General features: G+C 45.7%; 1 protein-coding gene and 1 pseudogene across 2 annotated transcripts; one reads left to right on the forward strand and one right to left on the reverse strand.

Annotated features, from left to right (window-relative positions):
* Nucleotides 1-1,049: 1,049 nt before the first annotated feature.
* On the reverse strand, nucleotides 1,050-14,149 carry LOC101042057 (3 beta-hydroxysteroid dehydrogenase/Delta 5-->4-isomerase type 1-like). 2 transcript variants are annotated; one of them, XM_074381184.1, is made up of 4 exons: nucleotides 13,726-14,149; nucleotides 13,400-13,630; nucleotides 8,544-8,765; nucleotides 1,050-4,948 (listed from the first exon to the last, which is right to left on the reverse strand). In XM_074381184.1, exons 2-4 carry the CDS (start codon nucleotides 13,542-13,544, stop codon nucleotides 4,137-4,139), a joined length of 1,179 nt encoding a protein of 392 aa, XP_074237285.1. In that variant the 5' UTR covers nucleotides 13,545-13,630; nucleotides 13,726-14,149; the 3' UTR covers nucleotides 1,050-4,136. The 2 variants fall into 2 exon arrangements, with proteins under 2 accessions (XP_074237285.1, XP_039316805.1); XM_039460871.2 differs by having other exon boundaries at nucleotides 1,053-4,948; nucleotides 8,544-8,708; nucleotides 13,726-14,140.
* On the forward strand, nucleotides 9,234-22,505 carry LOC141580310 (glyceraldehyde-3-phosphate dehydrogenase pseudogene; annotated as a pseudogene).
* Nucleotides 22,506-22,780: the final 275 nt, after the last annotated feature.

A 22,780-nucleotide genomic window follows, 5' to 3' on the forward strand; every position in this document is an offset into this window, starting at 1 on the left:
ACCAGGGAGGAAGAGGACAGGTTCAAGAGGCGTTTGGAGTAAAGTCGGTGGCTCTGAATGACAGGTGGGCGGAGCGTGGGGCTGCCGTCGGGTTTCTGGCTTGAGACGGTGGGTGCCTGGGAGTTCCGTGCCCACGCCCAGTCCTGTCTAAACTAGCGGCCGCTCTGCCTCAGGCCTGCCTCAGTTGCCCCTGTATTCCATTTTGTTACCAACACAGAAATCAGGCCTTCATTTCTTACCTAGATTCTCGAAGTATCCTCCTCATCTCTCTCAGTCCATCCGACAAAATACAGCCAATGTGATCTTCCAGGGACAGCTGAACAATTCCCATCGCACAGTGAATGACGTCCCAGCTTTTAGCACCACCATCAATATTCATTGCTAGAGGAGATGTTCTTTACCCTTAGAGTCCAATCTTTGGGAGAAGATGAAGTGTGTTATATGGGAAGTAACTGAATGTCAAGTGTTTTTTTTTTTTTTTTTTTTTTTTTTTCTGAGACAGCGTCTTGCTCTGTCACCAGCCTGGAGTGCAGTGACACCATCTCAGCTCACTGCAATCTCTGCCTCCCGAGTTCAAGCAATTCTCCTGCCTCAGCCTCCCAAGTAGCTGGGATTACAGTCAGCTGACACCATGCTCAGCGAATTTTTTTCTATTTTTAGTAGAGATGGGCTTTTGCCATGTTGGCCAGGCTGGTCTCAAACTCCTGACCTCAGGTGATCCACCCGCCTCAGCATCCCAAAGTGCTAGGATTACAGGCACACGTCACTGTTCTTAGCCCAAGTTGTCCTTAAGGGGGGCACAAAACTCCTACTCTGAGGTCAAGGAAGGAAGCAGGCAGGGTGACTCCACGGGTGACCCTGAGTGATCCTGGTCTGTGCCCATGATGTCTTTCCAGGTGTAACTTCCACTTGGTTACTGGCCTAGAGCTTTCTGATCTGGTCTCACTGTTCCCTAAAAGTGACCCCTTTTCCCATCTGGGTCTTTGCAGACTGCATTGCCTCTGCCTGAAATACTTTCACTCGCATTCCTATGTGTTGAAATCCTACCCATCTTTTGATATCCAGCCCACATCTAAGGACCCCATAAATCCCCTTTGGGAATGGATCTTCCAGAAGCACTTTCCTCTCTTATGGCACTCTGCACACCGACTATGTGCAGCACCTAACATGTCTCATATTTCATCTTCCCCACTGGACCACCAGACTGGGAGCAGAAGTGGAAAATCGGAGACCTTAAGCCTGGGGCAGCCTGTGAATGTGTTTTGTTAGTTTGCGTATTTTTCCACCCCCAAATTTAATTCATTGAAAAATTCTAACCTATGTTAAACACACAGAAAAGCTGAGAATATGATATAATAATGTATATTTGGGACTTATCCCCAAGAATGAACAGATTTGCTCCTGAAACCTGGCCACCTGCTTTTTTAAGGTATAAACTGTTGCACGTACGGTTTGAGCACTAACCAGCTCTCGAATCCGGCTCCTGGAGCAGGTCTTCATACTGCTCTCTCAAATGTGGAGTTAGTCACTATTGTTTAGAAATCATGGGATTTCACATCATAACGGTCAGCCTCCGGCCACTTTTCTGCCAGTTCTCACCAGTCCATCCCAGGCTCTGGGGCCCACCCTGACGCTTCAATCCTGCCCACGAGTCTGTGGCTGAGTCTGGTAACCGAGCTCTCTCATCTGTCCTCTGTGCACGCTTTTCAGGAGGCAGAAGGAGCTCCTGATGCCCCTCGTCCTCCTTCACACCACTGCCCAGGCTGTGCCCACTGCCTGGACCCAGGAATCCGAAGCCTCGTTCAAGCCCCGCTGGCTCCTGTGGCTTTTCCCAGTGACTTCAGCTCAGCTCCATTCTCTGTACTCATACATACCTAGCCCTTAAGCCCGTGGCTGAGCACTTCCTGTGCGTTCATTTATTCCTTTGCCAGGTACCCTGCAGAGCCACCGGGGTGGAGAAAAGGGACCCAAAAGTTCCAGCCAGGTCAGACTTCCTTGTTCTTTCCTCCGGGCCTTTGCTGCGCTCGTGTGGTGGATCACGTGAGGTGCAGCGGGGCTGGGTGAAGGCACCCTGCCCGCGTGGTACCCTCAGGGACAAGAAGGGATGGCACATTTTGTTGGCCACAACACTCGGAGGAGGCCTTTGTGCTTGTTCGGCTGAGACTGCTGACCCATCCTCCCCCTCGTCTCTTTCTCTGAACACCCCTTGCTGCCCCTTGGATTCATGTCCTTTTCCTTCCCTTCCCTGTGAAAATGGCCCTGGTGGTTTTCTTGCCCCGATTCCACCACCCTCCTTTTGTTCCCATGGTATTTGGCATTAGCACGTGGATGGTGTGCATGCCTTACGAGATCTGCACTGATGCTGGCCCTTGCATTTTGTGCGGTGGCCAGAGAAAGATGGGTGTTTTACTTTTCAGCTTACCCCGCTGCCTGGGGTCACTCCTTCTTGATGCTCGTGCTGACCATCTGTCCCTTGGGATATTGAAACCTGTTCCTCTGGATTCAATTTTCTTTTCTTTTCAGAATGAAGATGAAAACTAACTCTATTGTGGTGATTAAATACAGCTGATTAATGATCCATTAATTTCCTGTGTAAGAAAGAAGCCATCTTGATGTATGGGTGTGACTGTCATTATGCTGTGATACACCCAGGTCCAGAGGGAGACAGCTGCCCCTCCCCACTCTCTGCACCCACAGCAACCTCATCACCTGCTTGAGTTCAACTCTGTCCCTGATCCCCTGACAGTGTTTCTTTTGACTGTGTTTTCATTGATTGGTCAATGACTGTGTCATCTTTGAAGACCTCAAACTTGTCTTGATTGGCCTCCTGTCTGCAGGAAAATTGAGAAGACTGAGAGAACCAGTGATTAAAGAGGAGATGGATGGAAGAGGCTGAGGATACGGAAGAATAAAGGAAGAAAGGATGTGATTTAAAGAAGGAAAAGAGAAAGGAGAGAGGCAGTTAAATCCGGGGAGGTGGGATAGTAGATTTCTAGTTTTGGGCTGAGTAGAATGTATATTTTGGGGTAAGTTCAGACTTGTGTTCCTTATTTGCCCAGGAACCCACACTGTGGCTCATTGTGTGATTTGAAAGGCGGAAATGCAGGGTTATGAGTGACCAGAATGGCCAACACACACATAGCCAGGTGTGCTCCAGAGAGAGACCTTCAGGGAAATTGGTACTGAAGCTGTTTTTGCCTCTCCCTGCCCTGCTCAGGGCCACTTGGAAAGGCATGCAAACCCTTTCAGATGCCCCTCAGGGAGCCTCTTGAGTTCTAGAGAGTCCCCTGCATGGGGTTGGGCAAGAAGGAGGTAACTCAAGAAAGCTGGGGCTCTCCCAAGGATCAGCACCCCATGCTTCAGGGCTCTGTTGTGTCACTGACAAGACCAGTTCAGGCTGCATGACTCGGTGGAAGGATAAGGACTTTCAAGGCCAATTGGTTGGTAGCAGGCCTAGCCACTAATCAGTTAGTGTGAATGTGAGCAAGTTTCCTCACCAGCAAAATGGGAGGTGAGGAACACCTGATAGGTTTCTGATGAGCATTAAATGAGGTAATATATGTCATATGCAGGTCAGGTTGTACATGCCTGAAACATAGTAGAGCTTATTCACTCTTCATCTGCCCTTCCTGACTTTCCCACTACTCTGCCCACTCTCCAAACCCCAGCTTATTGCTACTCTTCTAAGTTCAAGATGGTGACCCTTGGAAATGAAAGGGAAAGAGGAAAGTATTTATTAACGGAAATCAGGTCAAGCACGGAAATGTTCATTGAACTGTGTAAAGAAACGGGAGATTTAAAAGAAAAGAAATGCTTTCTCATTTAAGAGGAGAAATAGAGCTCTAGTAGTAAAAAGAGACCCTCAAGTTAAAAGAGACCACAGTTGTTCAGAATCAGCCACTGAGATTTGGACAGAAAGCTTTCTGTCCTCTGGTATACGATTAGGACAGAAAGCTTCTGGTTGGGCCAGTGACTGTGCAGGTTTTGATGATTGGAGGAAGACAATTTGGCCATTGTGTGAAAGGAGCAGCAGGACCTGGGCGTGTGCTCTTGTCACCTTCTGTCTGAAGCCAGGAGGGTGGAGCTTCACGACGTCTCCCAACAATACCCACGTGGGCATCTCCATCATCCTTAAATCACTGAGTCTTGGACTTCAGCATCTCCTTGTGCCGGTCCACAAGGGAACCAACCCACTCCGCGGTTTTCTGCCTGGCTTCCTCCCAGCTGTAGAGCGGCTTATACGCCAGATCTCGCTGAGCCTTCTTGTAAGAGAAGGTGTACCTGCCATTTGACAAGATCACTGTGTGGCGGTTGAAGGGGGGTCGATAGGTGTAAATTGGGCTGAGCAGGAAGCTCACCACTTCCAGCAGGAAGCCAATCCAGTACATCAGGAATAAAGGCAGGCTCCAACTGGAATCAAGACGGAGGCCGAACTCTTTGCTCAGGCTGTAATCAAGGCCATCATAGCTTTGGTGAGGCGTGTCGTCTGAGATGTAATAGAACTGTCCTCGGACGCTTGGGGCCTTCTTGGGGTCCCGCAGGGCCCTCAAGGCCAGAATGTGTGCCCAGGCCACATTGCCAACATACACTGGGTTGACTGTGGAGAACTTGCCGATACTTGGCAGGATTCCACTGTTGTTCAGGGCCTCATTTATAGTGGCAGAAAGGAATCGGCTTCCTTCCCCATAGATATACATGGGTCTTAAGGCACAAGTGTACAAGGTGCCACCGTTTTTCAGAGTCCACCCATCAGCCACCAGCACAGCCTTCTCAGCAAGCTGTTTGCTGTATGGATAGGGAGCAGACCACGTGTTTTCCAGAGGCTGATCTTCGTGGCCATTCTGGATGAATTCCTTGTAGGAGCTGGGCATAGCCACCTCTACGCTGCTGGTGTAGATGAAGACTGGCACACTAGCGTGGACACAGGCCTCCAACAGGAGCTGGGTACCTGCCCACAAAGAGCAAGCTGTCAGTGTCAGGAAATACCCCTAAGGGGGGCCAACTTCGTGCATAAATCCATGTTCCCCACTCCCCAAGTGCAGGGGTGATAGCAGACTCAAGGTACTTTCTTCTATGGCTCTAACGGAGACTGGGTCATTTCACAGCCACAGGAAAAATACCAAAATGAAAAGAAGCTGACACGTGGGTTCTGGAGAGCAAGAATTTCTAAACTTTTGGGTGTATGGATGTGTGTGTGTGCACACACGTATGCTTTAATTTTGGCAAAGGACCTAGGGTTATTACTTTGTGTTTTGCCAAGTAAGTATGTTGAAAAATTGTCGAGCGTGGTGGTTCAAGCCTGTAATCCCAGCACTTTGGGAGGCCAAGGCGGGTGGATCACGAGCTCAAGAGATCGAGACCATCCTGGTCAACATGGTGAAACCCTGTCTCTACTAAAAATACAAAAAATTATCTGGGCATGGTGGCATGTGCCTGTAATCCCAGCTACTCAGGAGGCTGAGGCAGGAGAATTGCCTGAACCCGGGAGGCAGAGGTTGCAGTGAGCCGAGATCGCGCCATTGCACTCCAGCCTGGGTAACAAGAGCGAAACTCCGTCTCAAAAAAAAAAAAATAAATAAATGTGACATCAATACCATTAAAGGGAGATTGTTCAAAAACTAAAAAGTCAGGAAGCTATACTCTGAGAATATGGACAGTCGTAGTCCTTATTCAGAAAAGGTCAGTGGAAGAATTTACATCACACACACACATATACAGTTGTATGTAAGCAATATACACTCTTGGATATACATGCAATTGATGGTATTTTTCTCATTTTGAGTGGACTAATAATCGTCACAAGCACCATCCCTGGAGTCACCGAGCAACGGTGGGCTGTGGGAACATAGTGGAGACCCACACTCTTTTCCTGATTGGGCGTTCCCTGGGAAAGCTGCTTCCAATTCTGGCTGTGACTCTGTTTACCTGGTTATGTAAAATGGGGGCTGATAAACCTTCCTTTAAGCCCCGCCCTGACATTGTCTGTGGAGCCTGGTGGAGGACTGGGGAGGGAGTGCGCCCTCTGCTGGTAACACCTGCACTGGGAGGACCTTGCAGCGTCCCCTGAGCTGTGTGGAAGGGGAAGCTCACGCAGGTGTTTGGAGTGCCTTCCCCTGAAGAAAGAAGAAATTTCCTAGGCAAAGAATTATTCTTTTTTCTTTCTTTTCTTTTTTTTTTTTTTTAATTCTTGGCCTTGTTTAAAGTCTCTGTGGAATTTGAGTTCTGGAGAGACAGCCTTATGTTTTCAAAAATCAATCTGGTGGTAGAGAAAATTTGGAGTTAGTTTACCTTCCAATGGGAATTGACCAAGATTGTAAAACATTTTCTAAGCCTGGGAGTGAGAATGGTTTTAGGAACAGATGCCTCTGGTACTTCCCCTGTCATTCCATATTCCCTGCTGTTGGGAGCTGCGGAGAGCAGGAATTAAAATAAAAAACTGGTTACCCTTAGCACCCTCCTTGCACTGGAGGGGCACTCAGAGGTATGGATAAGTAGAAACTAGAAGGTTTTTTTGTTGTTGTTGTTGTTGAGATGGTGCTGGAGACCCCAAAGCAATTAGTTGCTTTAGAAAAGGCTTCAGAGTAGACTGAACGTGCAGGCGGAGGCCAGGGGTTGGGGTGTTGTGGGGCTGAAGAGACTGGGCCCTGGGAATCAGAGGGTGAGACTGTATGGGAAGTTTCCTTAAGGAAATGTGCCTGAATTTAAGGTCGTTGGAAAGCCATAATTCAGAGGAACTCCTAAGCATTTAAGGGATGAGGGTGGAGTGAGGTCGCACTTTGGGCACCTGGCTGGAAAGGGCTCTGTCATCACAGGCCCTGTGCTGAGCTGGAGAGATCGTATTCTGGATCCTGGGAAACTCTTACTGTTCAGAAAATCCTGTGGAAAGGCGTGTGCTGGGTGACTTTGTCCTGACAGACCTCTGTGAACCAGCTGTGCCAGTTCTCCCGAGAGGACTTCTTTGAGGTAGGCGGGAGGGCTCTGAATGTTCTTTTTTTTTTTTTTTTTGAGACGGAGTTTCGCTCTTGTTACCCAGGCTGGAGTGCAATGGCGCGATCTCGGCTCACCGCAACTTCCACCTCCTGGGTTCAGGCAATTCTCCTACCTCAGCCTCCTGAGTAGCTGGGATCACAGGCACGCGCCACCATGCCCAGCTAATTTTTTGTATTTTTAGTAGAGATGGGGTTTCACCATGTTGACCAGGATGGTCTCGATCTCCTGACCTCGTGATCCACCCGCCTCGGCCTCCCAAAGTGCTGGGATTACAGGCTCAAGCCACCACGCCTGGCCTCTGAATGTTCTTTATACGGGAGTGCTGGGAAGGGAAGAGCATGGTCCCTTTAAATGATATGGGAAGGGGTAAGGGAAGTGCTGGGTGGAGGAGGCTGTGGTCCCTGGCTAGAACTCCACCCCCAGGGACCTAGATTTGGACAAGCATTTTCTGCCCAAATGTTGCATTTCTGAAGACCCACCCGGCCTGCCACGTACTCATTCTGTGCCTATAAAACCCCCAGGACCCTAGCAGGCACACACACAAGCTGCCGGCCAGTGAGAGGAGCAATTTAGCAGAAGACAGAAGGGGCTGGATATCAGGAGGGGCACATCAGTAGAGGAAAGCAGGGGCAGCTGGACATTGCTAGGAACACACCCACCTGCAGAGCAATGTGGAGTTTGCCTAGGGCGGTCAGAGAAGGGTTGGGCCTTTGAGCAGCCAACTCCAGGGGAAACCCCTCCCCTTCTGGCATCCCCCCCAGCTGCTGAGAGCTACCTTCAGCAAAACCTTGCACTCATTTTCCAAGCACAGTGTGATCCAATTCTTAAGGCAAGAACCTGGGAAACAGAAAGTCCTCTGTCCTTCCGACAAGGTAGCGGATCTAACACAAGCTGCCTATAGATGGCAAAACTAAACTAAAAGAGCACCCTGTAGCACATGCCCAGTGGGGCTTCAGGAGCTGTAAACATTCACCCCAGACACTGCCTTGGTGTCGGAGAGCCACAGCCTGCCTGTCTGTATGCTCCCCTAGAGGTCTGAGCAGCCGGGCACCAAAGAAGCAAGACACACCCCCATTGCATGTCTGGTGAGGGGAAGAAGGGAATTTTCTCCATCTCATTATCATAAGCCTACACACAGCATTTACAATGATGACTATGGTGGCACCTGGAGAATTTTATTCTGGCCCATGGAGGCAAGGAGTGGCTGGATACGAAGTATCTGAAGTCAGAGTTTAGTGGACTTTTGATTGGAGCCGCGGTAGAAAGAGCATCCGCAGCCTTCGGAGTCACACAAGAGTGAGTTTAAAGTCTAACTCTCCTACTTACTTACCGGGAGGGCCTTGGACAAGTTCCTTGCCATCTGTCAGCCCTAGTCTCCTCATGTAAAAAACTGAAGACAGCAGCCTTGAACTCCCCAGTTGGCAGTGATCAGCAAACACACGTGGCGCAAAGCCCAGCGGGTGTTCAGCGAAGGGACTTCTCTTCCCTTCCTTGTTTTTCCTTCTGATTCTTAATTCCTCATCTTGCTCCATCTCCTCCCCAGACTACTGTACCTTTCACGTTGACATTCATGATAGAGTCTCTGGGAATGGCGCCAACGACATCAATGATAGAGGCCGTGTGGATGACGACCGTGATGTCCTGGCAGGCTCTCTTCAGGCATGACTCATCCAGAATGTCTCCTTCCAGCATCGTCAGCTTGGTCTTGTTCTGGAGCTCTGTGTGAACACAGGTCAGGTCATTGGAAGGATTTCTGGATCTGGCTGGGAAGTTTCCTGATAAAGGTGATGTTACATAGGTGTTCAAGGACGGTTAGAGTCAGGGTGTACATTTCATGAAAGGAACAAGTAAACAAAGGCACAGAAATCAGCATGTGTAGCAATTTATTGGGAAAGAGCAAACGTGTTTCTACCACATCTCATTTCAGAAAAGTAATCTGAGCAATGAGCTGTCAGGTGTGCCTGGGAATATAAGCATTGCTAGAGTCCCTGGAGACTCAGATAAATTTTTTTTTTTTTTGAGACGGAGTTTCGCTCTTGTTACTCTGGCTGGAGTGCAATGGCGCGATCTCGGCTCACCGCAACCGCCGCCTCCTGGGTTCAGGCAATTCTCCTGCCTCAGCCTCCTGAGTACCTAGGATTACAGGCACGCACCACCATGCCCAGCTATTTTTTTTTGTATTTTTAGTAGAGACGGGGTTTCACCATGTTGACCAAGATGGTCTCGACCTCTTGACCTTGTGATCCACCCGCCTCGGCCTCCCAAAGTGCTGGGATTACAGGCTTGAGCCACCGCGCCCGGCCTCAGATAAATTTTTAAAGAGAGTCAAGTGATTGTGGAGAGTTAGGTATAAGAGGGAAAAGTTTGAAATTAATTTTGTAGGTAATCCAGGATCGTGATTTTGGGTATACAGCACCATGTCAAAGAAAACCCCTATTTTTTGGAATAAGTAGAGAAACAGGCGGGGTGTGGTGCCTCACACCTGTAATTCCAGCACTTTGGGAGGCTTAGGTGGGTAGATCGCTTGCTTCCAGGAAGTCAGGACAGGCCTGGCCAACCTGGTAAAACCCCGTCTCTACTAAAAATACAAAAATTAGCCCGGCGTAGAGGTGTGTGCCTATAGTCCCAGCTGCTCGGGAAGCTGAGGCAGGAGGGTGAATGGAGCCCAGAGGTGAGTGTGGCAATTACCCAAGGTCATGCCTCTGCAGTTCAGCCTTGGTGACACAGCAAAACCCTGTTTCAGAGAGAGAGAGAGAGAGAGAGAGAGAGAGAGAGAGAGAGAGAGAGAGAGAGAAACAGAAGCAGAGTTGTGATGTAGAAAGTTAACCTTGGCTTGAAGATATAAAATGGACTGGTATGGGGCATATGAGGAAGTAAGGTAATCAAGATTAATCAGAGGATCCGTGCCAAAGTTTAGATGAGGACTGGAACCAGGGTCTAGCAGTGGAGGCAGAGGAGGGAACAGACACACCAGGTTTGAATTTCAGACCTTACTTAGAAAGTCCTGATATCTATTGGATCCGGGCTGAGAGGAAAGGGAACAAACTCATGCCTACGGTCGGTCTCCTGCTTGGGCAACTGGGAGGAGAGTGGAAGCAGTCCTAGGGAATTGTGGATGGGCTTAAATGAGGAATTTCCTTGAAAAACTCTTATCTGATACCAAAAGCAGACAGCAATGCTGAAAGTTAGCCACCAAGGAGCTAATACTCCAGCTGTCCAGCTGAGGGCAGTGGCTACAACTTCAGTGTCTTCAGACTCCTCTGAAATCCACAGGAAGTGACGCTGCCAGGAAAGTTGTCACCTGGAATTAGCCCACACAATGAAGGCCGTGCTACATGGCGCTTGGATGAAAACTCTACAGTTGTTTGTGCTTTAGAACCTGCATATGACTCACAGCCTGCTTATTTCCTTTTACAGCTGTCTCATGAGGTAAGTTTTCTGGGATCAGAGAGATTAAGGGACAGATCTGAGGTCACGTTTCTCGTGAAGGCTCAAACCTGCCCCCTTCGCCTCCGAGCCCCAATTGTACGGCAGGTGCAGGACTGGCTATCATTATCTTATCTGAGTAGGAGTAGGAATGAGCCAGTTCAACTGAAATTGGCAACTAAGGTCAATTTCCTTATCTGAAGTGAGAGTGATTTTGCTATCTGAACAGTAAGAGTAAAACTCAGAGTGAAAAATTCAAGGCTGGAGAAATTCCTTCCTGGGGTACAGGGGGGACCATTTGCTCTCCCAATGCCTCTGCCATGTTTTGCTATTCCCAGCCCCTTCCACTGTCAGGGGACTCCAGGAAGGGACTGCAGTGGGGGAGGCGGGGAAGAAGCTGCTGGGGAGGAGGTGGTGACAGCCTGAGAGTGAGTTTTTCTCTGGTTGTATTTCCCCCTCTGCCCTTCCTGCTCCCTTCCTCTGCTTTTACTTTGCTGCTGACTTCAGACAGACTGGCTCAAAGAAATTACTATGTCAAAGCGGAAGTCTAAAGCCAAGAGAAAAGGACTCTTCCCAATGAGTCCACAGAAATCTAGAGAGACCAGCAAAAGGGACATTGTGGATGGAGCCGTAGTTCCCTCCTTCCTCAAGCGGCTACACGAACTGCTGTTTAAGAGCACAGATGCTGTGCTAGACTGCATGGGTTCAAATCCAGCTTTGCCGTGTTCTAACTCTGGGACTTTTGATGAGTTAATTAGCCTCTCTGTGTCTGCCTCCTCATTTGTAAGAAAGGGAGATAATAATATTAACCATCTCAAAGGGTTGTGATGAGCAGTAAATGAGTCAGCACATGCAAACCATGTAGCGCGGTACCTTGCACAGAAAGAACACTGAAAGGATTCTCTGGTCTTATCTTCATACAGGCCTCTGCCCATCTATTATACCTCCTGCATTTTCACTGTAAAAGAACTATTCCTCTAGGCCAGGCGTCCCCAAACTTTTTACACAGGGGGCCAGTTCACTGTCCCTCAGACCGTTGGAGGGCCGCCACATACTGTGCTCCTCTCACTGACCACCAATGAAAGAGGTGCCCCTTCCTGAAGTGCGGCGGGGGCGGGGTTGGGGGGGGCGGATAAACGGCCTCAGGGGGCCGCATGCGGCCCGCGGGCCGGAGTTTGGGGACGCCTGCTCTAGGCTGAGCATTTCTTTTCGCTGGTATTAGGTGTTAGATTGCAAATATTGATGAGACATAAGGATTACAAACATTTAATTTTGGTCTTGTGTTAATATTTCTCAAAGACACCATTAGAACTCAGGGCGGAGGAAATCGGAAGAGGTCCCAAAGACGAGCACAACGCTGGGTGTGGTGGTCCCTGAGACCTGCCAGTGAGGAGCGTCTCCGTGGGCAGAGCATGACCCTCTGCACAGCCAGAGCCCACATGTTGACACACAGTCTCCCCAATCCTCTGGCTCCATCCACAATGTCCCTTTTCCTGGTCTCTCTAGATTTCTGTGGACTCATTGGGGAAGAGTCCTTTTCTCTTGGCTTTAGACTTCCGCTTTGACATAGCAATTCCTTTGAGCCAGTCTGTCTGAAGTCAGCAGCGAAGGAGAAGCAGAGGAAGGGAGCAGGAAGGATTGAGAAGGTTGAGGAGGAGGACAGGGAATTGGACACACAGGGAGGCAGAGGGAGAGACTGAAGACCCACTTTGCCAAGCATCAGCTCCAGGGTAAAGTGATAAAGCTTCTGGATGAAGCTCTGGTCTGAGCTCTGGTACATATTAATCAGACGGCCTGGGGAAGTTTCTTCGTTTCTGGACCTTGAGAGTTCATTGTCCAGTTGGATATGACCCCTTTTCTACCTTCCTCATGGTGTTATTTGCACAAGGAGTTGCTACAGCAAATTCTGCAATTTCTTGGGGGTATTGAACAACAGACACGAATGATTCATAAAAAGTCTTGTATCGGCCGGGCGCAGTGGCTCACGCCTATAATCCCAGCACTTTGGGAAGTTGAGGCGGGTGGATCACAAGGTCAAGAGATCGAGACCATCCTGGTCAACATGGTGAAACCCCGTCTCTACTAAAAATACAAAAAATTAGCTGGGCATGGTGGCACGTGCCTGTAATCCCAGCTACTCAGGAGGCTGAGGCAGGAGAATTGCCTGAACCCAGGAGGCGGAGGTTGCGGTGAGCCGAGACGGCGCCATTGCACTCCAGCCTGGGTAACAAGAGCGAAACTCCGTCTCAAAAAAAAAAAAAAAGTAAAAAAATGTCGTATATGAAAAATTGAAATGAAGCCTGCCTGGCCTCATATTGCCTCTTACTCTGTTTCTGCTCTGTGCACGCTCTCTCTGCCTCACGCTGACCCTCTCCGTCTTTCTCACGCATTCTTTGTCTTTCTGATTCTCTCTGTCTGATTTTCTCTCCCCCTCATTTTCTCTCTCTCTCTCTCTCACCCGCACGCACACACACACACACACACACACGCCCCCACATGCTTAAACACTCATCTTGATCTTCACTTCCTTTTATTTTGCCTTCACTAAAGATGCCAAGGATGCTATAAAACCAAACAAAGCTGGGGGCAGTCTAGAGAGACAGGGACTCACTGGTCAAGTCTTCGGGTAAATCTTGTCCTTCGTGAATGTTCCAAAGCAATTGCCAAGACAAAAAAATAAAAGTTGTAGACAAGAAAGAGAAGTGATGTGGGATTTTCTATATGAGAAGAAGAGGCGCCTGGAGTCCAAAGTGGCTGCCTCTCAAGTTCTGGGTCAGGGCCAGAATCCAGTCTCCAGACACCCTGTCCAATATCTTTTACTCTATGCCATTTCATACTACTTAATTTTCTTTTTCTTTCTTTCTTTTTTGATGACTGTGGGTGTGAGATTGGATTAGATTTGACTGCAACTTTCTGTAACTTGCTAGAAAAGGTCCACGTTTCTGCACCCATGCAGGGTTTAAAACGAATCAAGTTTACTTACCAGAAAATTCGTCCCTCAATTCCGGTCTGAAGGCCTTGTCCAAGGCCCTGATCTCCTTTAGCTCCTTCTCCTCCACCAACAGGCGGACGATCCTCTGACCCAGAAACCCTCCTGCTCCCGTCACAAGGCAGCTCCAGCCTGTCATGGCCAATCCAAATTAGCAGGAAGCACTCACCAGGAAACAGAAGATGCCGGGGCGCAGATCTGATTCTAGGGTGATCTTGAAGAGGGCTAAAAAAAAGAGATCAAATGATTATATACTCACACAGATGCCTTATTTTCCTCCACCCCATTTTTTCGCAAAAATTTTACGTCTCCACCATTACCAGGAGCAGCTGAAAGACAATGAAGAGGTTCTAACTATTAGAACTTCTAACAGACAGTTGGAACAGTTAGATGGTTAAAAGCTGGACAGAAGCGTCGGAGTGCTGGTCACTTCATCCTCTATGGTAGCCCTGAAGGTTTATGCTCTGTAGCTTCTGGTTGGCCTCTTATCACTTTGAACGCCTGCCATGTACTAATTTCTCCTCCTACTATAGTGTCTCTTTTCTCAGAAGAATAGTGACCTTTAGTTCATATCCTAATTCTTCCCAGGAACAGGAAGGTAAGTCCAATCCTAAGGCTGCAGAGTTTTAGAGTCTTAGGTTTAGCCTTAACACAACACGGGTAAGTTGATACCAGCTGTCTGGGATCTGCAATCTGTGATCTTAAACTAGACTGGGAGAAATCGCCAAGGGCAACGTGAACTTTGCCTTTGTGTGGTAACTATGTTTGGAGGGAAATCTGCATTAGCCCATTATCTCCTCCCTCAGAGTGTCATTTGAAATGTGGTTGCTGTCTTGCAAAGTTTAGAAATTGGCAATGGTGGCGGCTTCAATCACTAAGTTTTACGGAGGTGACTTTCTTTCCTATGCAAAATATCCACAACCTCCATTGTAATGCTCCCCTTGAGAGCCCTGGGTTCCTAAATGAGGAACATCATTGAAGGAAGGCTATCTAGTGATAGCCACTTAATGATATGGCGTGTACCACAAGAACGGGGATTTGTGGTCATATTCCCCAATGACTCTTATCGTAGATGTTTGAACTTTTCCCATATTTTTGGCTGCACAGCCATTCTCAGCAAATTTCTGGACTGAAGATGCTGCGAATACCTCTTGAGCCTATGCTTCATAACTGGCCAAATTTTACTACCATAAGCTCTGCAAGACACTTTTCCTCTACTTACAAAAATTGAGATATAATTTATTTTCATTAAAACACCCAGATCTCAAGTGCTCAGTTCAATGAACCCTGCCAGTTATGTATGCCCATGTAAGTACCACCTGAAAAAATATATAGGTCATTTCCTTCATTGTGGAAAATTCTTTTCTGCCTGTTGTTAGTTAATTCCCTGCCCTGACCCCAATCTACCTGGTGGGAAACTACTTTCTGATTTTTATTTCCATGGAATTCTTATTTTATTCCTAAATTTTTCTTCTAAGATCTCTGTGGTTCTGGATATATATTAAATCATTCAGTTCATTTTGAACTGAAGTTTTGTGCCTGGAGCACAGAAGAATTGATTGTCTCTATTGGTTGTTCATTTTTCTATTTCATGATTCCTTTATTTTTGTTATTGGCTTATATTTATTGACTTTGGATTTCTTTTTTAGTCTTCTTTTTCAGGGTTCTTACTATAAAAGCATATGTAATTGCCTTTTCCTTTGCTCATTTCCACTATAGGCATTTAAAGTTGAAATTTTTCCCTAAGCACTTTGGTAGCTGTATCCAGCATTCTGATGAGTTGCGTCTTCATCATTTAGTTGCTGATGTTTTGAGTTTTTTATTGTGAGCTCATTTTTGACCCAAGTGACCCATACCAACGATGTATATTGCTTGTTTTCTAAAATTGGGGGTTTTCTAGATATCTTATTGTTATGTATTTCCAATTAAATACTATTGTGGCCAGAGCATGTACTCTGTATGATTTTGATCTTTGGATATATATTGAGGCTTGTTATATGGTGCAGCATATGGTCTATGTTGGTGAAAATGCCATAAGCACTTGAAAAGAATGCTATCTGCAGCTGTTGGAAGTGATAATCTACAAATGATTTGCTTTGAAACCCCATTCTGGGTCTTGCCCTCCTCCCATGTTGTAGACATTCAACTACTACTTGGGGCCTGACTAGCAACGCTTCAAACCCACTTGCCTAGAAGAGGTTGGCCCTGGGCTGCAAGATGCAGCAGCTTGTTCTCTGAAGCTCTCAGAACTAGCTACAAGTGCTGGGTCTTGCGGAGATGTGTGGAGCACTACCTGAGACCACTCAGGTGCATCACACAGCTTTGCCTGCTGTAGCAGATGCTGGAGTGAGCCTTACAGACCCCCCCATCACCTTCAGGATGGGGCCGGACATTCCCTCAGCTGTTGAGAGTTCTGGAGCCTGGCAGATTTCAGCCAGTGTCTCTCAGAGTCTCTGAGTAGAATTAATAAGTATAAGCCCTAAAGAAAGTGAGAAATTAAACAAAAGGCAAGACTGATGGAGGCCACAGTACTAAATTTCTTTTGTCTTTTTTTTTTTTTTTTTTTTGAGACGGAGTTTCGCTCTTGTTACCCAGGCTGGAGTGCAATGGCGCGATCTCGGCTCACTGCGACCTCCACCTCCTGGGTTCAGGCAATTCTCCTGCCTCAGCCTCCTGAGTAGCTGGGATTACAGGCACGCGCCACCATGCCCAGCTAATTTTTTGTATTTTTAGTAGAGACGGGGTTTCACCATGTTGTCCAGGTTGGTCTCGATCTCTCGACCTTGTGATCCACCCGCCTCGGCCTCCCAAAGTGCTGGGATTACAGGCTTGAGCCACCACGCCCGGCCTCTTTTGTCTTTAAACAGCTTTACTGAGGTATAATTGACATATTATAACATTCCTCTGTTTTAAGTGTACAGTTGAATTATTTTCAGTAAAATTTTAGGCTTGTGTGGCCATCACCATGATCCTGCTTTGCACCATTTCTATCATTCCTAAGAAATCCCTCATGCTCATCACCCCTTTTCGCTAGTCCCCAGGTCCAGGCAGTGCCCAATTGACTTACCGACTCTACAGATTTTCCTTTTCCGGACACCATATAAATAGAATCATGCAATATGTGGTCTTTTGTATCTGTTTTCTTTCACTTAGCTTAATGTACTTTCATGGTTCACGTATGTGGCAGCACTTATCAATATTTTATTCCTTTTCAGTGCCAAATCCTATTAAATTGTATGGATAGCTCTCATTACTTTATTCATTCATCATTTGATAGATATTTGATGTGTTTCCACTTCATGGACTATTATGGATAAAGCTGCTATGAATATTCACCTTCATGTTTTGTGTGGACGTAGTTTTTTTTTTCTTTTGGGTCGTTAGCTAGGAGTGAAAGTGCTAGATCCTATGTAAATGTATCTTCAACGTTGTAAGAAACTGCCACACTGGTTTCCAACATGGCTGCATGTCCCATTAGCAATGTGTGAGTATTTCAGTGTTTCACATCATTGTTTCTTTCACTTCCTCCAGGTGTTATTGTCCTGTTTTATTACAGCATTCTAGTGGGGAAGAAGTGGTGTCACACTGTAGTTTTGATTTGCGTTTCCCTGCTGACTGATGAGGCTGACCACCTTTCCATGTGCTTTATTGGCCATTTCTATACCTTTTTGATGAAATGGTTATTCAAATATATTGCCCATTTTAAAATTGGGTTATTTATATTTTTGTTGTTAGTTGTAAAAGTTTGTTTTATATTCTGGATACAAGTCCTTTATCAAATATATGAATTGAATTTTTTTTCTCAGTCTGTGGATTATCTTTTCATTTTCTTATTGATGACTTTTAAATGCCAGCATCATTAGTTTTGATCATGTCTCATTTTTCAACTGCTTTTTAACCAGGAAAAGTTGGGTTTTTGCCTTATGAATATGACAATCTGTATTTTCTTCTAAGAGGTATACAGTTTAGCCCTTAAATTTAAGCCTATGATTTATTTTGAGGGAATTTTTGCCTATGTGTGTGTTAATGGCCTAAATTCATATGGCCAATTAATTTTGACAATAGTAAATTCTATAGGGAAAAATATGGTCTTTTAAACAAGTGATACTGAGACAACTGAATTGTCCACATGCTCACGGAATGTCAGCATGCTATGTCAAGTGTTGCTCATCTGAGTCACCACCTTTTGGCATCAGAGTTTGTGAAGAATTTATAAATACAATCATTATGGGTTAAATAATATGCTGTAGCCTTCTGCTTCTCCCATTTGACCAACAGCCACATCTTCTTGTGCAGCACCAGCCACGTCCCTCCCTGAGACACCATGGTGAAGGTGAAAGCCAGAGTCAACGGATTCGGCCCTTTTGGGTGCCTGGTAACCAGGGCTACTTAAAACTCTGGTAAAGTGGTTATTGTCACCATTCATGACCCCTTTGTTGACCTCAAATCCATGGTCTACATCTTCCAGTATGATTCCACCCCTGATGAATTCCATGGCATCATCAAGGCTGAGAATGGAAAGCTTGTCATCAGTGGAAATCCCACCACCATCTTCCAAAAGCTAGATTCCACCAGAATCAAATGCGGTGATGCTGGTGCTAAGTACATCATAGAGTCCACTGGCTTCTTCACTACCATGAGGGCTGCAGCTCACTTGCGGCGGGGAGCTAAAAGGGTCATCATCTCTAACCCTTCTGCTGACACCCTCATGTTTGTGATGGGTGTGAACCATGAGAAATGTGACAACAGCCTTAAGATCATCAGCAGTGCCTCTTGTACCACCAACTGCTTAGCACCTCTGGCCAAGGTCATTGATGACAACGTTGATATGGTGAAAGGACTCATGACCACAGTCAATGCTATTATTGTCACCCAGAAGACTGTGGCTGTCCACTCTGTGAAACTGCAGCATGACAGCTGCAGGGCTCAAAAGAACCTTATCTTTGCATCTACTGGCCCTGTCAAGGCTGTGGCAAATATATCAATGAGCTGAACAGGAGGCTCACTGGCATGGCATTCTGTTACCCCACCACCACCATGTTGGACACAGACCTGAGCTGCCATCTGGAAAAATCTGCCAAATATGATAACATCAAGAAGGCAGTGAAGCAGGCATCAGAGGGTCCCCATACGGGCATCCTGTGCTTCACTGAGAACCATTGACACCCACTCTTCCACCTTCGATCCCAGGACTGGCATTGTCCTCAATGACCACTTTCTCAATCTCATTTTCTGATATGACAGTGAATTTGGCTATAGAAACAGGGTGGTGAACCTCACAACCCACATGGCCTCCAAGGAGAAAGACCTCCGGACCACCAGCCCCAGCAGAGCATGAGAGGAAAAGGGAGGCCCTCAGCTGCTCGGTAGTCCCTGCCACACTCAGTCCCCCACCACAGTTTGTGGAAACTGTGAGGAGAATCTCCCCTCCTCACAGTTTCCACACAGAACCCTGAAGAGGGAGGGGCCTAAAGAACCCTACCTTGACATGTATCACCAAAATGTCCCTTGTATGTGCTCAGAAAAGAAAAAAATGCTGTATTAGGAAAACTCACAAAGATTACTGATCAGCAAAAGAATAGATGACATGATTTAGGTGGCATGATTTCCCCATCCTCCTATTTTATACTGATGAATAAACGGTCAGGAAATGCTGGGTTCACAATGGGAGTCTTCACTCCAGGTTAGGAACATTCGTCTCCCTTATTATAATTTTTTATCATGTAAACACATGGATGCAGCTTTATCAGAGGAACGCACGGGCTATTGGTGCGAAACAATCTAGATTTAGGTGCCAGCTGTTCACAAGATTGGGAAAATCAACTGCCCAGCACCTGGAGTCCTTGGGACTCATGCAAAGGGTTTCCCTTTTCTTAGGGCAGAAAGCCATCCATTCTACAGAGAGCTTTACCAGGCACAGTTATTTATGCTGGGAAAAGGAAAATCCCTCTTCTTGGCCAGCTTACTAAACTTCTGGTTACTTCAGGATATTTACACCCTTGTGCTTGAGTCCTAGAGAGGTCCAGTTGGACATGAGTAGCATAGAATAATCTCTAAAGGCACAGGACTAGATGAAATAAGCTTAGGTAAATATACTCATGGATAATAGGGAAAGTTTCTCAACTGAATCCTGGAGTAGACATATCAATATTTAGAAGTGAAACAGAGGGCTGGGTGCAGTGACTCACACCTGTAATTCCAGCACTTTGGTAGGCCGAGGTGGGTGGATCACCTGAGGTCACGAGTTCGTGACCAGCCTGGCCAAGATGGTGAAATCCTGTCTCTTCTAAAAGTACAAAAATTATCTGGGTGTGGTAGTGGGTGCCTGTAATTCCAGCTACTCGGAAGCTGAGGCAAGAGAATTGCTTGAGCCCAGGAGGCGGAGATTGCAGTGAGCTGAGATTGCATCATTGCACTCCAGCCTGGATAACAAAGAGTGAAACTCCATCTCAAAAAAATTAAAAACAAACAAATAAATAAATAAATATAAAATAAAACAGTTGAACAGAAGAGGAGACAGCTAAATATACTGAGTAAGAGTTGGTGGCAGGCAGAAGGAAAATTAGGAGGAGATGACCTTGTGAAAGTCAAGCAAAGAAAGTATTTCAAGAAGAGTGTGGTTCGCTATGTTGGATGCTGCTGACACATGAAATGCAATAGGAAAATAAAACAATTGATTATTGGTTTTGGCAATGTCGTAAATCATTTGGTAAGAGCCGTTTCCACAAACAGTTGGGTTGAAAGTTCAACTGGAAAGTCCAACATGCAATTCATCTGTGTGTTGAGGAATAGGAGAAAAATATGAAGAGAGTGATTGATAAAAACAACACCTGTTCAAGAAGTTGTGCCATGAAGATCTCAGTAAAAAGGTGTTACAGCCAGTGGCGTGGAGTTTGTTTTTGTTGTGTTGTCGTAAACTGGACTACTCCTTTACTGATGTTTAGCACCTTGTACAGAGTAGGTGCTCAAACATTGTTAAGTGTTAGACTAAATAAAGTGTCTATTTGTGATACCTCTTTTTACTACTAAAAGAATTTGCACAACATCTGACACATCATAGGAACTTAATACATGTTTATTAAATAAATGAATGGAAGGATGAGTGAGTCATCAAGGACACTAGAATGTTTTAGTGCCTTTGAGACTTAGCGCCTATGGATTAATACATAGAAGGTAATAGAAGAGAACAGTGACCACAAAAATGAAACTACTGGAAAGTTTCTTATACTGATGAGAGGGTGGGATCATGCCTAGGCCAAAGTGTTTGCCAAGGAGAAGCAATTTTCTTCTTACCTAAAGCATGGATATGTGTCGGAGCCCAGGTATTTGAAGGGTACTTGAAGAGCCAGTTTTCAGAAGTAAGGAACAATGGAGCGTCCCTCCACCATACAGGGAGAACTAGCGCCAGAGATTTTGGTTTATATGAGCTCAACTTGGCTGTCTTTCCAAGCCAGACCTTCAAAGTGAGAAAGGAGAAGGCTTTAGCAAAATCTCTGTTTTTCATCTTCTACTGAATTCTCTCTTTGTCAATTATTTTTTTGGGGAGGTCACATAGATGTGACTCAATAATTTCCTCCAGAGTCTGACAGTGATGGTATGGTAGCCAGCCTCTAAGGTGACTCCATTGATCTCTACTTCCTGGAATTCATTCCCTTGTGTCTGGGCTGAACATAGCAACTTGCTTTTAATCAGTACAATAGGACAAAAATGAATGTTACTTCCATGATTAGTTTAGAAAAGGTAGAGACTTCCATCTTGTTTCACACTTCCTCTTTCTCGGTGGGCTGGATAAAGCAAGCTGCCATGCTGGAGAGGACAATTTAGCAATGATCTGGGGGCAGCCAACAGTCAAAGGGGAACTGAGGCTCTCAGTCCAATAAGCTTCGAGGAAGTGAATTTTCCAACAACTATGTAAGTGAGCTTGAAAGTAGATATTTCCCCAGTTGAGTTTTCAGATGAAATCGGAACTTTGTGGCAGTCAAGAGCTCTTGGAACTCTAACATTTAAGAAAAGAAAAGGTAGACTGACATACTTTTGACAAACTGCTTTCTTTTCTTGGGAATTTCTTTTGCATTACAAAGAACTTTAGCTCTTGATTAAACTCAGTTTGAAAACTGCAAGTGATTTAACAAATATTAATATGAGATTTTCTGAAGTTACTAAGTGTGAGTGAAGATGTGGGGAGAGACAGGCATGTTATTTATGGAAGCGTACGTTGACACAAATATCTGGTAAGTATCTGACAAAAAGATTTTAAACTTTCACACATTTGACCCAGCAAGTCCATTCCAGATATTTATTTTAAGGAATAATCCATTGAGATCAGACCAAGAGGTCACATGGGACACCTTCTTGCACATAGAAAGCTCTACATATGAGCTCTAATAGATTAATTGAGTCCTTTCCTATGTATCAGCTGCCTTATGTGTATTATCTCATTTAATTCGTAAAATAAACTTTATTTTCTATGATAGTTTTAGCTTCATATCGAAATTGAGCAAACTGCAGAGAATTGTCAGATACTCTCACCCCCACACATACCCAGCCTCCCCACTATCAACATCCTGCACCACATGGTACCTTTATTACAATTATTGACCTGCATTAACACATCTTTATCACTCTGAGTCCACAGTTTACTCTTGGTCTTGCACGTTCTCTGAGTTTTGACAACTGCAGACAGACATGTAACCACCATTTTAGTGTCATTTGCCCTAGAAGTCTCCTGTGCTCTGCCTATTCATCCCTCTGTGTACCCTGACTCTGACAGCTGTTGATCTTTTTACTGTCTCCAAGGTTTTGCCTTCACCAGAATGTCACATAGTTGGAATCACACTACATATAGCCTGTTCATGTCAACTTCTTGAATTTAGTAGTATACATTTAAGTTTCCTCTATGTGTTTTTACGGCTTGAAAGTTCTTTTTTTTCCTTTCTTTTAGCATGGAATAATATTTCATTATCCATTGAACTACTGAAGGACAAATTGGCTGCTTCCAAGTTTTGATAATCACGAATAAAAGTGCTATAAAGATCTAAGCCAAAAGTAGGTTTTTGTGTGGACGTAAGTTTCTAATTTTTTTTGTGTGTAAATACAATGAAGCAGGATTGCTGGATCATATGGTAAGAACATGTTTAGTTTTATAAGAGACTGTCAAACTTCCTTGCAAAGTGTCTGTACCATTTTGCATTTTAAGCAGTGGAGGCGCATTCCTGATGCTCCACATTCTTGCTAGCATTTGGTGTTGTCAGTATTAAGGATTTTCACCATTCTAATGGGTGTGTAGTGGTATCTCATTTTTGTTTCAGGTCTCAATTCTCTAATGACATATGTTGAGTATCTTTTCATGTGCTTTCTTTTAATTTACACATCTTC

The sequence above is a fragment of the Saimiri boliviensis genome, chromosome 11, assembly GCF_048565385.1.
Source record: "Saimiri boliviensis isolate mSaiBol1 chromosome 11, mSaiBol1.pri, whole genome shotgun sequence".
In the NCBI taxonomy this organism is placed as follows: domain Eukaryota; kingdom Metazoa; phylum Chordata; class Mammalia; order Primates; family Cebidae; genus Saimiri; species Saimiri boliviensis.